At 34.1% G+C, this 17,137-nt stretch overlaps 1 protein-coding gene across 1 annotated transcript in view; it reads right to left on the minus strand.

Moving 5' to 3' along the window:
- LOC149491087 (uncharacterized) overlaps positions 1–17,137 on the minus strand; it is a 68,785-nt gene that overhangs the window by 1,449 nt on the left and 50,199 nt on the right. Inside the window, exons 6-9 of the mRNA XM_089702782.1 lie at positions 12,728–12,959; positions 10,472–10,725; positions 4,033–4,243; positions 526–1,083 (exon numbers count right to left, since the gene is read on the minus strand). Of these exons, the coding sequence (XP_089558908.1) occupies positions 526–1,083; positions 4,033–4,243; positions 10,472–10,725; positions 12,728–12,959 (1,255 nt within the window). The remainder of the gene's footprint in view (positions 1–525; positions 1,084–4,032; positions 4,244–10,471; positions 10,726–12,727; positions 12,960–17,137) is intronic.

Here is a 17,137-nt window from a genome sequence, read left to right on the forward strand (position 1 = left end):
ATTCAGACTTTTGCTGATTTATGAACGTGATTAAAGCAGATAGATAGATGGTCATAGTGATTGCTTTTGTTTCAGAACAAGTAATTTTATATTAAAAGACAAAGAAAAGCAAAGGCTGACAACCATATTATAGGTATAAATACAATCTGACCTGCCATTCTTTATTAGGCAGGTTGTATATAAAGTCAATAATTACTACAAAGTCCCTATCGCGGGCTAAAACAGAAAACAAAAAATAATAAGGATTTATTATGTTCATTTTTAATTGATTTGTAAATATGTGAATTTTTGTTAATTTATAATAAAGATAATTAAGTTAATGTAATGTATAAGTGAACCTTCAAATTAAAGTTAAATTATGCTATCTCAAAAATAAAAAAAAAAATAAAATTGCGCTGCATATCAAATAAACTTTCGCGTTTTAGCACAACGTAGTTGAATAAAGCAAGTTAAGATAAAATATGGAAAGTTATTAAATAAATGTTAAATATCGATGTCGGACACAGTGGCAAGTAGTAATCTTACCCAATTCAGCAATTTTCAACTGATCGTCTTGATTTAGGCGTAGTATTTCATTGATGTTAGTCTCTTCGGAATCGTTTTCTATTTTTAAAATTTTCGGGGCTGGTTCCTCTTCAGAGTCCTCGCGGTGTCGTCTGACCCCACAAATGCCACTTGGCCCTGGTTCCGGTTCAACCGGACTCTCTGCAGAGACAATGGGAGACCCTACAGGGTCTGCTGGACCCACGGATTGGAAAACAGGGTCTGCTTGACACAGAGATTGGTAAACTGGGTTTTCTTGGCTCACGGATTGGAAAACAGGGTCTACTTGACCCACGGATTGGAAAAGAGGGTCTGCTTGACCAACGGTTTGGAAAACAGGGTCTGCTTGACCAACGGATTGGTAAACAGGGCCTTCTTGGCCAACGGATTGGTAAACAGGATCTTCTTGGACCACTGATTGTAAAACAGAGTCTGATTGGCCCACGGTTTGGAAAGGCCTTTCGCTCTTCAGGGCCTTTTCTGCCGATAACCTATTCTTTCTCGCTTTTACACCCTCATACGGTTGAGGTGATTTGTTGCCTGAAACATGTAAACCATTAAAACATTTAACTTGTAGAAGTCGAAAAGGTCTTTGTATTTAATAAATGATTACTGATTCGAAACAATTTATTCATTAGGTGAGAGATTTTTTTTAATTATAAAGAGAATATAGAGTGATAGAGTGTTACTTTAGTTTGACCATCTCCTTGGTCCTGGGTTCGACTCCCGGTGGAGACGAAGAAAATAATGCCCCGGTCTGGCAGGACACAAAAGGCTGATCAACTACTTGTCGCTAAATAATATCGATCAGTAAAACAGATGTATGCATAATGTTTACTGTTCATAGTTCTGAGTATCTTATTAATAAATTATGAAGTTCATGCTGCCTTCTTTCCTTGAATAGCTTTATGGAAAACATTTATATGAGTAATTTGGTGTAAACAGAACATTGTCATAATACTTCAAAAGCGTATACTTAAATGAGTTTAATCACTCGACGCAATAGGCATATAGGATCAACATATTTTATGACAATATTCCTCCACAGGCAACATTGATTGATGATAAAAAATAAACAAAATAAAATAAAAACACTAAACATGTAACATTTAACTACATAAACATCAAAATTGATACCGTTATTTATGAAACTTAGACAAAATATTGTCGTATCGACCATAATCCGTATTTATTATCATTAAATATTCACGTTAATTCACATTAGCTATTGTTAAAAATTGTAGCTGACTTTACATACTGTTTCCAATTTTAGAATATAACTTGAAACAACTTTTGAAACAATTACGTCAATATTAACAATAACTATAATTCTTGGCTAAATTATTTTGCGGATTGGTCGTGTTCGGTACGTATTTAGGTGTGTTTAATTCACGTGTCGCTTTGATACATATTTTCATGCAGACTTTATGTTTCATAGCGAAACGTGCAGTTAAACGGTGGTGAGAGACAGTGGATGAAATGGTTGATATGAAAATAATCTTAAAAGTTGAATGATGATATGAAAATGATAACACGTTGACAATGATTAAGCCAGACAAAGAGAAAAATGCGCAAGCGAAGACAAACGAAAATGAAAGGTGGGACATATTGCGATTATTACATTCAATGCTAACATTTATCCAAGTAATACTCAAGTAACTCGTTACAAGCGAAGAAGGAAGGACATTGACAAATATTACGTACGGCAGTTTCCATTGCAATAAACAGACTTACTAGAAGATTTTGGAGAATCGTTAACATTATCTTAATTTTAGTTTGATAGAATTAACATGCTTATAAATAATTCCAAATTTTAAATAACAGATAAATTTCGATCATCATCTATTTATTACTGCCGTACTTCGATGCAGTTCAGGAATTTGTCAGGTGCTCAATTTTATTTCATATCATTCTTATTTTTGTATGAATGACATTTACAACAAATTCAAATACAACCACGCGATTTAAAACTGAATTCATCTCCAAAATATTCTGATAATTTACACAACTGATTAATTGAGCAAATTATTTAAAGTAGGACTATTTAAAACTGGGATACGGCCGAAAATATTGACAATTATTGATAATTAATAATATTCAATAAAGCAATTGAAAAATTACAACAACAACATTTACTAATTTACAACGGAGATGGCACGCAGAATGGAATTTTACCATTAATTGAAGAATCGTCGCTGTAGTCATATACATGTAAGGACGCTTCGGTAATGAGCTTCGGTTCACCTGAAGCTTTGCTGCGAAAGTGCCATTTTTTTACAATTGGGGAAACTGTAGGATCATGATTTCTCAAAGCAGTAAATATGAGATAGTTGTCAGGACTATCAGGATTGTCTATCGCTGTCATCGATGTCGTCCACGCCACGCGACGGCAGTTGATTTCTTTCAAAATATATTCTGGAGCAAATCCGGTGGGTGCCAGGCTGATTGGATTTGCGGCGGGTCGATGAGTTGGATTTGTCTCGTGTGGCGAAGGAAAGAAATAACCATTCAATGAGGTTAGCGAACTAGTAGCGGAGGATGTCGTTTGCGTGTGATCTGTAGTAGTAAATGTTAATGGATGAGTGGTTGGTGGATGAGTGGTTACGGTTGATGTCGTGTGCACTGTAGCAGTAGTTGTTTGATCCACACAGGGGAATGGCTGCCATATCCTGGCAAACGTCTGAATTATATCTTCTGTGGAATCTGAAGAATTATAATATTCTGTATCAATAGGGGTTATTGGAGATATACTGCTCGATGAAGATTGAGCCATGAGCAGTGTTTCGGTCGTAGCAGGTGTCGTGCGGTTCACTTCTAAAGTCGATTCTGAATCAATTATAGATGACCCAGAATCTGAACTTGTAACAAGGGGAGAGGTCGGTGGAATTATCGAGGTCGTTGGCCAAGAATTACTAGCAAGTGACGTAGTAGCGCTTTCGGTTTGAATTGATACGTTTGATCTAATTCCATCAAAGTTTGTTTCAGATGCGCTAGATGTTGTCTGATTTATATTTGATACAGTTACAGTCGATTTAAGAAAGTTAGATTGATTTGCAGTTGACGCTGCATCGTCTACTGTCAGTTGACTCACAGAAGACGTGTCGATGTGTACAGACGAAGAAGACGTAGCAGTTGAAGTAGTTGTAGTTTTTATTTTTGCAGAACGCGCGACTGATGCTTTTACTCGAGTTCTTGCCGCTTTAGTTACAGTCGAAGTACTTTTAATTTGTGAATTACTAGATTGTGAAGATGTCTGAGCATTATCATGTACAGTGACAATAGCTGTTACATTTGTTTGCGGCGTGCTCCATGAATACTGTTCGCTGGTTGAAGGCAAATGAGCGGATAAAGTTTCGTTTAAGTTATGTATTGATTGCGCGTAATGTCTGGTAATAGGTCTATTAACAATTAATTGATTGTTGTCTTCGGGCACTGGTCTGTTTGCATCTCTACGTCTTCTGTGAGCCATGTTCTAAAATGACAAATTACCTATAACAAAAGTACTCTTCAAAATAGCATTGACAATTCTATCTTTCTTTGGGGGAATAATAGAGAGTCGGGGAGAAGCGAAGTCGCTACTCGAGGGGGAGGTTATATCGCTATCTAGGTCATCTTGGGATGGTAGGTTGGTAACCAAATGCAAAATGACTTCTTGAAGTTGTGCTGGATCTTCAACCGATTTATTTTTTTCGCTTATCCCCTGCAAACAAAAGAAAAAATTGGTCAAAAAAGAAAGAAAAATTAAATTTTGACTAATTGACTATGTACCTAGATTTTTATGTATAAAAATTGTAGATTTATAATTATTTTTGGATTTATACCGTAGGCAATACATGCATCACAGCTTACTAGCTTAATCATTCAAGAGCCTCTTCATTCGACGAAGTCGTTCAATTGACGGCTTGAACTATAACTGGCCGTATAGCATCTAACTGATTTATAAAACATTTAGACTGGCTGGCTCATATAATTGAGTAAACATGTTGCAAAAAGTTGCTTAATATTTTTTTGTTTTTGTTAAATTTAACCAGTCCCATTCAATTCATATTCACATCCTTTTACTACCTTATTAATATAATATCTATAAAATAAAATAAATGCGAAAGTAACTAGTCTGTCTGTCTCGTCCTTTCTAAAGAATAGATATTATAATAGATATTTGTAATGTTTTCACATTTTTTATTTTTATTTTTTTGTTCAAATGATCATGACGTTCGATCATTAGTCGACACATAAAATTTCCCTTTATCCAGTACCAGTATTTCAATCATGTGCTAATTCATCGTTAAAATACTAATGATAATTTAATTTGCTAATACGCGATTACTTTCGAACAAAAAAATTAAAAAAAAAATGTGAAAACATTAAAAAAATATCTATTATAAAACATCGGCTATGCACGAAAATTTGTAGGGTGATGTCTATTATTTAGTAGAATAGTTATATAAATTCAAAATTCCTTTTACAAGTTTACTTTTTTTTTAACATTATTTTACGAATTTCGGCGCCGCGATATAGGCAAAGTTTAGAATTAAATATATAAAAAACTGGAAGTTGTATCAATGTAGGACTTTCACTCTGGTGTTTGTGATGATAACAACTATAAGATTTTTGAAAAGAAGTATCGTGACACAAAATCTAACACAATGCGTGTACACGTCAAAAATATCTCGAAATCCTAAAACGAGTATTTTTTTATTGAATAAAAACAGAAAAACAAAAACGAGTATCATTGTCAAACCGCATTCGTTTGGCTGGTGACGTTTCATTTTAGTTATATACTGTCATTGAATGAATGACTATTTTGATTTATGAGAGCATTTTCGACTATATCACTTTTGTTACTGTTATTTCGGATGAGATATTGGTAGCATATTATATTCCTGATAAAAAAAAATATAGAAATATAAACGCCACTTGTAAACGTTGCTTGTAAACGCTGCGTATAAACGCCGCGTGTAAATTCCGCGTATAAACGCCGCGTGTAAACGCCACTTGTAAACGCCGTGTGTAGACACTGCTTGTAAACGCAGTGTGTAAACGTCACTTGTAAAGGTAGCATGTAAAGGCCGAGTGTAAACGTTGCTTATAAACGCCGTGTGTAGACGCTGATTGTAAATGTCAGGTGTTAACGACGCCTGTAAAAGTAGCGTGTGAATACCACGTGCGAACGCCGCTTTTTCAATGAAAAGTGATGGAGTTACTCTTTTGAGTTGTCTAGGCAGACAGTTTAATATTGTACAATGAAATAGGTCATTAATTAAACGGCGACAAACAGGTTCGGCTCTTGATTGATCGGCTGATTTAGCTAGTTGGCTGTGACAAATGCAAAAATACTTATGTTATATCAAAGTTAACTTATACTTCATCACAATTATATCCTCTGATGGATACTCTGCCAGGCAACTTGAAGGTTTATATTTATATCTGTAGGCCTAAACTTAACAAGATTGAGCGTGTAACACCAGTGAACGAAGGATAGCCGCGTGTTAAACAAGCGAATATTTTATTCACATTTTAACTAATCACAAGATATGCAAGCTATAGCACAAGGTGTATACTCTTCTATGAATAATACAACACGCCTGCTAACATTTTAACTAAAACGAAGAATTTAAAATTAAACGTGCGAAGGACGTCAATTATTAAAAAATAATACCTATCATTTTCACAAAAAATACTTTATACCGAAATTGTCCGTTAAACGAGCGAAACACGGTCGCGTCCGCGTCGCTATCGCGCACTAAACTTGTCGTAAATGTTTCAATAACAGTCGGCCTGTAGGCGGGAAACTCGCACGTCTTTATACAGAGAAAGCAAGCACGTGCTTAGATAGTTCACGTGTCCGAGATTTGATGAAAAAAAAGAGTTTCAAAACTTTTATAAAACTTCGCTTATAATTTTAAAATCACATTTTCTATACATTATTACTCATTCAACATAATTTAAAAATATCGCATTTATACAAGAAAATACATATTTTAAGTTAAATCGCCTTGCAAAAAAGTTACATCCCTTTCGCTAAATCGCTGCCAAGTTTAAGCGCGAAATTAAAAAGTTGTCACATTTTCCCTAGCTTATTTAACTTTAGTTGAACACGGGTTTACTAAAAAATATTGCAAAAACTTAACTGAAATAATTTCCGCAAATCATTGTAAGTTATTGTATATTACGATTAAATTTCTATAAAACTATAAATTATGTTTAAAAACTTACACAGTTTCACCCAAAAGTTCAGCTGCCGGCCGCACGATTAGGAAACCGAATTTAATTGTTTGCAATAGTTATTAGGCACAGTACCACCGGTTCTACATAGAGCATTCACTCAACGAACGACAGATAACTAAGTCTCAGGCTGGAGAGCCGGACTGTCAGCGCGTGTATATTAGAGGACGCAGTAGTGAAATGTAACCTGATGCACTGAAAAGTTTAGTCAGAATGTACGTTATATTTTAAGTCTAGAAGTAGAGCTACGCTTGCGCGCGGTGGAGTCTGGGCGGAGATGCACTCCGGTGGGATGGGGCTCATAGGGTGGCTGGGCGGTTCAAAATAAATTCAATCAAATCAAAAAATTGCGCTCATATGCATATTTTAAGTTTACAAGCCAGATTTAATTTTCCGTGAAAGGAATGCGGAGGATGGCCTTCCGAGAAGCAGTATTATTAGATGAAAATATCTACTTCTGGCTACTTCATTCATTCCGAATATTTAGTTTTCGTAATTTAGAATAATATTATAATTGCGTACATTTTTTATATTTATGAACATGAAGAGAATTTATTAAATTTATGTTTATTTTGGTTAATTAATAAATAATTGTTAATCATTACCACTTAAACATAGTGTTAGACATATTATCTTTACTAATATTGAATTTTTGGGAAAGATTTAATACATTTGTAATGTGTTTCATTGCTTACTAACTGCTTCTTCCGCCTTCGCCCGGATCTACCCAGGATAAAAAAAAATGTTCCTCAGTGAACAGGTAATGTTCAAATAGGTAAAAAAATTAAACAATCGAATTTAAGTCATAACGAACACATAATCAAATCTATCTCCGTTTGGTTATCCTTCTAATTATCATATATTTATTTTAATATTTACTTTAGGTAGCAACATAAAAATGTTACAAACATTTTCCCAGTTAATTAAACTAGTTATACATAAAAAAACAACATTAATAAAGCAAAAAATCTTAGACGGCACATTCCTTTCGATAAGTATCTTTGAGATAATTAGGTGACCTATGTCCATATTGTTGCTAAGTTAGGTAACTTTTTATCGATTTCGATGTAAGGTCACGTGTCGACGCTGGTTTTGTTGTCGACCATCGGATGTCCTATCACGTGAAGGGCTTTGAATGGAACTTCTACTGAATTTCACATTTTGAACTGTCAGCGATGCGATGTAGTGAAATTGCGCTATGTAGTAAGGACAATTTAAAAAGCAGATATAATTCCCACTAGATGTTATAATTTTTGTTAGCATGTACCTGTAGTTCACGTAAAAGTATTTTTTGTGCATTCTACCGGTTTATATGATGCGTGAATTTGTAAGTTGAATCATTTTATATCCACATTCTATAGTTTATATTGTACAGATATAAGTTTTAATAGAAAAGAAAAAGAAAACAGAACCTACTTATAATATAATTATTGAGATAAGACACATTAATGCGCGTACTTAAGGGAGATAATTTTACTCGAATATATCGAATAGAACGCATTCGTAACTCATCTGCATGATCATTAGTTGCATTTATGACGTGAATTTGCCTATAGAGTTTGCCCATATTGAATATATTTTGATTAATTGGCACTAGCTCTTTTTCTACAATCACGTTTCTTCTGTATTTTTCTAGAATCATTAGGTTCGATAATAATCATGCCATCTTCGAAAGCGTCAGTCCATCCTGTTAATTAAAAAGCTTCCTATACACGGAAATTAGTGTCCACTGTCTAGTGCTCACAATGTAACTGTTTGGGTTCAAAATGTTGTGTTAATTGGAAATTTAAATTAAAAACACACTCAAGCGAAAACACCATATTATGGTCTAAAAATATTTTTTTTAATTATAGCACATGACTATCTGATAAATGCCTTGATAATTTAAAAATTAGGAATATAGGGATTTACCACCCAAATTATAATTTACCCAGATACTGTTAGTCAATTATTTATCGACATTAAGAGGAAAAATGTGATTGTGTTTATTTCAAATGAGTAGGCTCCGAAATTACTAAACTGATTAGAAAAATTATTATACCAACAGGAAACTGCATTACTTTTGAGTAAAAAATGCTAATTTAGTTGTTTCTATACCGGGACAACATGTGCGAAGTCGGGACGAACGGCTAGTACGTTTTATGTGTTATTAATAACAAGTGATTCCTACTTCTGAAGCTGAAAAACGAGCTTTATAGTTTATGGAACAAATGCAATTATCACTTTTTGGGAACCGCATTGAAATTTAAATTGGATCCGCTCAATTTTGACGGTGAAGTTCTGAACATACTTACTACCGGCTGATACTTGTTTCATAAGCGATCACTAAAATTACGTATAATTTTTAACCTGTTCGATATTTTTTGTCGTAACTTTAAAGAAAAGACGTAAATGACTAAAATAGAAACATCAAACAGTGCTCTATCGATCGGTGACTAGTTAGGTTTAAATATTGTATTATGTATTGGCTTTTCTTTAGAAGTTACTATGAAAACCTATTTGAGTCATACTGACAGATTACCAATATTTTATAAGACAGCTTATAAAATATTGGTAATCCTGGTGTGTGAGACTAAGGCGCGGGTCAAACACAAGCGGCGCGGGCGCGGGCGTGCCATAAGCGCACCTCTTGAATCTGATTTGCACCACGTCCTTCTTATACATTTTGTATGAAAGAATTTTGGACAGGCGTCGAGACGGCACGCCACGGTTGTGCCAAGGTTGCGCCAAGGTTGCGCCTTTCCAAAATTATTTCATACAAAATGCCAATAGCGCACCCGATGCACGCCGGCAGCGCGCCCGCGCCGCTTGTATATGTCCCGCGCCTTACGGCAGAGAATAGAATAAACGCTAAGGAATAGAAACTGCTATCGCTAATTTTTGACCCTGAAATGTGCAGTAATTACTAAAAAAATTATACGCGAGTTTTTCAACCTAATATTTTTCATTGTTATCCTAGTATTCTGACCAGAGAATTTAATTGAAAATGTTAAGATAGAATATTTTACAAATTACGGATTCGTAATGTACCTTTTTATTTGCTTTTTAACGGGTTAGTTTCCTCGTATAAAGAACATGACTAGCTCATTTTCAGCAAAACCCAATTTCTGAGAATTTTAAGTCTAAACCCACATTTTCCCGATACTAGCTGAGAAGCTTTCACAAGATTAACACCGTAATTAAGTCTTCGTGCGAAACTAAAAGCAGATATCCACTTAAGCTTTGCGCGGTGTACGGACTTTACTGTACCGTCAATCAAATCTAGTGGATAGTTGCTGGATCGAATCGTTCCATCTAATGGAGTTCATTCAATTAATAGTTACAATGCATACAATGGCAGAATCCTGGATTTGCAATAATAACTAGATTGGTGTTTCTTAGGTACATTAGACCGAAAGAATATAAAAAAAGAGCGTGAAACGAGCACACGTGTTAGAAGTGAAACTTCTTTGGCAAGATTCAGAATAGCAAAATCATTGCCTTACTCTATAACGTGACGGTATTGCCATAACGCAACCTTTGAATTTTACTCTCAATGCGCCTAAAGAAGTTTCACTTCAAATAGATTGCTGAGGTGGGATCGCGAGTGACCTATAGGTTAGGGGTTGTCATGGTACTGGGAACAACGCCAGTTCAAATACCTCGACCTAGTGATCTATTTTTTTGCATTTAAATTTTTTGATTAATGCTAATAAACACATACCTGGGAAGGTTCATCTTCATCAGTGTCTCTATCCTCTCCGTTGTTCACGAGCAGTTTGAATCTCTTCTTCATTAGGCGTATAAGCTGTTTACCCTCTTCTTCGTTAACAAGAGTGTTCGTGCAAACAAAACTTGTGACTGCGTTTGTGCTTTTGTCCACATCTAATCTTCCTCTTGTCCTCATGTATATAAAACGACCATTCTTCGTCATCAGACGGTAACAAGATTCACCGAAGAGACGGTTTTGATCGTACACTGCGGATTTAAATGGCACCTTTGAGATACTAATTCGTGGAATGTATGAAAGCTTGGTTGATTCTAACAACGTTTGCACACATATGTGTGAGATGTAATTCTATGAATCCAGGTAATCTGGGTTCATTTAGATATATTATTCGCTCTTAAAACTATGAATGTTAACAGAAAGGAAGCAAAAAGGTTGTATTAAGACCGATTAGTACATTATAATAATGCTTCTGTAAGGATTTTCGTTTTATAAAGAACCTAATTGAATCATTGCTCACAACTTCCTAGTAATACCTGAGAGAATATATTCTAGTTATTAAATATTTCTATTTTAGGAGCCTTTGATACTTTATATTCTACGTCCAGCTTTCTACGTTGAACAACATTATTAATTTCAAAACGCATAATTTTAATTATCTTTTAAGTAAAATCTATTTGCAAGGAACTTTGTCTTCAATCTCAATTTATGAGAAAATATTTTATAAAATGCAATATCATAAATCTTTTTCATAACAAGAATTTAATCGGATTTAATAATTCTTTTGAAACGGATAATTATTACACCCCTGCATTTTATTGAAAAAAGGCTAGTTCTTATTAATTTGTTTCAAGAAAATACCAAATAAAGTCGAGATAAACATGCACACGTGTAAAAATACCAATTAACAGCGATCTGAAGCAAAAAAGGCAACTAATTAATTAATTAGAACTGTATTGCCAATTATCAATCCATTATATTTTCTTGTAATAAAAACAAGGGGATGTTTGTTACAAACAAACTTGTTTTTACAAAAGCTGCATGGGCTGTATGAAATCCAACTTAATAAGAAAATATATCAAAATCACTGCAAAATTGTAAAAATTTGTGTATCGAAATGTGTGCACCTATTGAAAGATTGCTGGAATAGAGTCATGACGGATTTTATTGACGAATTGCATCAAATCAATTACGCTGGACACAATCTATTACGCCCGAAATAGTCAATTAAAGCTTTGATACGTTGGAAAAGCGAAATCCGATAGTGTTCTGTCTGTTGTGTTGATGGTGTTAGTCACTAACATTAGTTACTGAGTTTCAGTGTAAATACACAATAATATAGATTATAAACTGTAAGCTAAATTTTAAAACAATACTTGTGGTGGTTATGTTATCGATCTTATTAATGTCACATTAATCACATCGTGGAAATAAACACATAACCGACACGCTAAAAAACAATTAGCCCAAGAATTAGAAAAATATGACTAGACATGACATTATCAAGACATGACATTATAAAAGGTTGATAAATAAATATTTCAGGACATCTTTCACACACGGCACGATCTAATTCCATACTAAGCTTTTCGCTTGTGTTATGGAAACCAAATGGCTGAACATACATATTATATAATTCATAAAACATCGATATTCATCACAAATATTATTTGAGCTGTATGGGAATCGAACCCAACAACTTCTGGCTTCGAAGGCAGGGTCACTACCAACCAAGTCAAACAGTCAAATACGTTTATGTCATCAAAACCCGTGCGATGTCAAGGGGGTGTGGATTATCGAATGTCAAAGATAACAATTTATCACCTTATGTATTTGAACATCTGTCTAGTTGATAATATTGTCTCACGAGAGCGGCAAACAAGCGAATCGGCAAATAGTGAGTAATATCATGTTTAGACTGATGTATAGGTGTAAAATTATGTATTTAAGGCTGGATATACACGAAACAACGTGATTTATTTTTTTACTAGTGTTACTGCTGCTGCTTTACTATGATTTTTTGTGTCTGGAGATAGTCAGGGGTGACACGGGTTACTTTTTTTTCTCGACTAAAAAAAGTAACGTAAAAAAACAGATTAAATAAGATAAATTATAATATTTTGTACAGTAATCGATCCTCAAAGTGTAGAAAGTTTGAATTAAATCTGTTCTTTCTGTTTAAAGTAGTTCAAAATAGAGTCTAAAACAATCTGTTACATTCAAACATAACGAAAGATGAAGAATAGTACTCACTCTCCCGCAAAGCGATGATCACCCATCTGACGTCATCGCGGTGCATAAAGTTCATTGCGTTCACGCCGCTCACTTCGTGCGTCATGTACCCTGTTACGAGCGCAATGCGTTGCTCGCATTGTATAATTTCCCCGTCGATAGAGTGCCGCGTGCGGTATTCCAGCTTGTACGACTCGAGCACGCCTTCGGTCATGAACGTCTCGGTTGTTGGTCGAGCCATACCGATAAATACCTGTGTGTATGAGATATTAGAGAAATTGAATGTGGAATATGATTATACAAGTTCGTTATTTATCAATCTGATATTAGACACTTATCATTAATTCTAAAGAACGTATCTTATAATTAATTATCTTTAACAAAAATTTAAACCATCTTCAATTTGTCAGAACTGGACATAAACGGGAACCTGAAAGCAATATCTTTCAAATAAAAAGATCATCATCATATCTGTTCACCCAGCCGAAAGAAATGAAGAACATAACAAACTAAAAAAAAATACGCTTGAATTGAGAACAGGGAGTAGCGGTTGCTAAATATAAGATCGTACGAGAACAACCTAACATAGACAATAATATACATGTGTACATGTATTGTTTGAAATTGACCTAATCATATCTAAATTTGCTGTAGTAGAATAAATAATTCCAGTTTGTATCACAAATAAACACCAACATTTAATTACTATTTTGTCCCTTTATCATTTCGTATTATATTATAATTCAATTTTAGTAATATTCAATTAATATCACAGATATTTAAATCACTATAATGTATTTTGCAATCAGGAAATCTAAATGGAATTTTTGGTCATTGTATCATAAAACATTGCTTGTTAAATTGGGTTCATATGCAAAATGAGTATCGTTAATTATCAACCCGTTTTAATGAAAAACAATATGAAATAATATGATATAAATTCATCATAAATATATTTTAATAAATAATAAAAAAAAACACATGTTAACGACGACACTAATTCCACAAAAGAAACTACATGTGAAGTTAAAAATGCAGCGCCTTTTCAAAGAAGGGCGCTGAATAAAAAATAAAATAAACGTCGCATTGACGTAATTGATTTCCGATACATGGCTGTTAAATTAAACAGCACATTCAGGAAACGTGGAAAAGGCACAGACATAGGTCCGGTATTTACAGGAATCGGTAGTAACGTACGTAAGTACGTAGTAAGTACATAATATCATGACAAATTAGGCATAACTGTTGAGTAAATTTGTTGCAGGCTTTGCTAATGCTACCTTGGTAAATGCAACTAGTTTTGGGAAGTAATCATTAATAACTTTTTGGATATGAAATTTTGTTCTCTTGAAGGTCCAGCGTGGCCGGACCATTAATCGCATAGAAAACGAATAGATGACAAGCGTTTTACCATCTAAATCTATACAAATATTATAAAGAGGAAAGGTTTGATTTTTTGTTTGTTTGTATGAATTGAATAGGCTCCGAAACTACTTGGCAGATTTGAAAAATTCTTTCACTGTTGGAAAGCTACATCATTTCTGAGTGACATAGGCTAGGTTTTATCCCGGAAATCCCACGGGAACGGGAACTATGCGGGTTTTTTTTTGAAAACGCGGGCGAAGCCGCAGGCGGAAAGCTAGTATATATATAAATCTCGTGTCACAATTTTTGTCCTCAATGGACTCCTAAACCACTTAACCGATTATAATAAAATTCGCACACCATGTGCAGTTCGATCCAACTTGAGAGATAGGATAGTTTTAAACATGTAGGTACCACGGGCAAAGCCGGGGCGGAACACTAGTTTGTCTATAAATTGGTTTCTTAATAAGATGTTATTAAGAAACCAATTTGAAAAACAACGTTGAGGGTGTTAGATGAAAAGCTTTTGTATCTAAGTAAGAACTAAAATATTACCGAGTCAAAGGTAAATGAAAAATCAATTTCAATAAGGTTAGAAGAATGTTATTCTCGGTCATAACATCTCAATTTCCAATCAGCCCACATTGAGGCGTAATTTGATTTAGGTTACATCGATTCATCCCATTGCATAATTCTAGATGATTCCATTTTATTATGTAAGTTTCAAGGAAAATAAATTTGCAATTGGGTTCATCGAAGGAACATTATTATTTAGAATTTCTATTTTAAACAAGATTTCTTGGATCTCTTATGAATATAGTTTATTCCTCTTTGATATTGTGAAGTACCCACTTTTCAAGGAAAACCTATCGATATACCTATCAACTGGAAGGAGGATCTCACGGGCTATTATCGTAATCAAGATCGTAATACTGCATTGACAATTGACATTTATTAACTACGTATCTATATTGTAGCATTGCAAGTACGCTCGACGTTAGAGCGAGGAAAATTCTTGGAATTTTATTTTGAATCTCAAGATTGGATGGGGCTTTATTTTAACCTAAAGTGCAGTTACAGTATTTTATCTTCTTATATATAAAAATGAATCGCAAAATGTGTTGGTAAGCGCATAACTCGAGAACGGCTGAACCGATTTCGATAATTCTTTTTTTATTATATTCCTTGAAGTACGAGGATGGTTTTTATGTAGAGAAAACGTAAATATGTACCACGGGCGAAGCCGGGGCGGACCGCTAGTTTCATATAAATATGAAATAAAATACTGTAACTGCACTATAGGTTTGTAATTTTGTAATATAAATGAATATATATTTAATTAGTATCTATTAAAAGATCCTAACATCATAAATATGTGATAGGCATATGCCTACTTTACTACCTTGTAGCATAAAACTAAGGCATACTAAGCTTGGCCTTGGCCGATTCAATGCACTTTAGTGTGACATTGTGATCTTGAATCAAAATGTTAATGAAGACTGGCGTTCGTTACTCATTATAGGATATACGCAATATAAAATTGTTATCTTAATAATATTATATGTATATGCGAAAGATTTTTTTTGATGTATGTATGTTGGGTACTCTTTCACGAAAAAAACTACTGGATTGATTTGGATGCAACCATTATTTTGGGTTATTCATAAGAATAACATATTATGAGCTACAGAAATATTTGACTTTGCCTGCGGGTGAAACCGCGCAACACAGCCAGTACCTACTTACATTGTTACACAAAAAAAATATATCCCTATCATAATTATATAACAATGCTCGCTCACAAAAATTCTCCCCAAAAACAAACGCCTTAAATAAAACTTCGTAACAAATTTAGTTAACAAACAAATGAAGGCTTTTATTATGCTTAACAATAAAGCTTCCAGGCTTCACGTGCACCTGACCGCTGACGTTACATAACATCCTCATGCAACTTGCCGGCCCCATCTCACCCCATTCTCGTTGTTTTCGATAACAAGGGACGTGCTATAACTACTATTTGTGTATGAAATTCAAATCAGTTCAGGTGTGCGTAACAGACAGGTGGTTTTGCTTGAATTATTATAGGTGTGAATTTGAAGGGGAACTCTGTTTTAATAGTTTTCTTTAGTAGACAGATTTTTTTTCTTTAAACTATCTCAAATCAGAAGCCATTACGTTGAGATACAAATAAAATTGCCACCATTAAAAGAAACTTGTTGCGCAAAAACATATAACGAAAATTCAGTGCCTAACGATATTTTCATGTCCCCTTAAAAACTGACGTCATTCCTAAAACCAGGTTGATCGTAACACGTCAATAATTACTGAAAAAGCTCCAAGTTCTATTTTAGTTCACCTACGGAATAAAATTAAAAAATATTTGATTTACTGGATCTCTACATTGGATTGGACACGGAACATGATTGAAAGCCGAGTTTCCCTCCAGCGACGCAAACGGCTAGAACAATTAGATCAGCCACGATCCTGGGTGACTTATCGAATTTCACCTGTCCTTTACATTTCAAGCGTTATGGACTGCCCGATGACACTAACATTTTCAAGCATTGTTTTAAATGTTAGGAGCTCAGCGTGTTACTAACTGTTATAGGATTTTGTATAAGTAACGTTTACTGCTAGTATGGTAATGACGTAATTAGGAACAACAATTATTAAGTAGGCTTGACACTACTTATTGATAATGTCTCTGATAGTATAAATTATATTGGTAATCGTAGATCATGTATGCATTAGCTACTTGAATAAAATATCTATTGAGTTTACTCGGAAAGAATACTGAATACAATAATGATATTCTACGTGAACAAAGTACTGGTTTCAGTTATCCATATTTTTATTTATGTGCGCTTATCCACTAAGTTTATAATATAATATTCTTATTATAATCATGCTTATTTAAATTATTTAAACATTAATTCATTTGAATTACGTATATAAATGAAAAAAGTATTTTCTCTGGAAACCAAGTACCATAGAAATGATATTCCAAGTAAAATGAGTAATTTGCCGATTGGTTTCATAGGCATCCCTCACAAAATAAGTAATTAA

Source organism: Colias philodice, chromosome 1 (assembly GCF_061535455.1).
Source record: "Colias philodice isolate Cphi_HAF_F1 chromosome 1, ilColPhil1 Martin Lab GWU primary, whole genome shotgun sequence".
NCBI classification, from domain to species: Eukaryota; Metazoa; Arthropoda; class Insecta; order Lepidoptera; family Pieridae; genus Colias; species Colias philodice.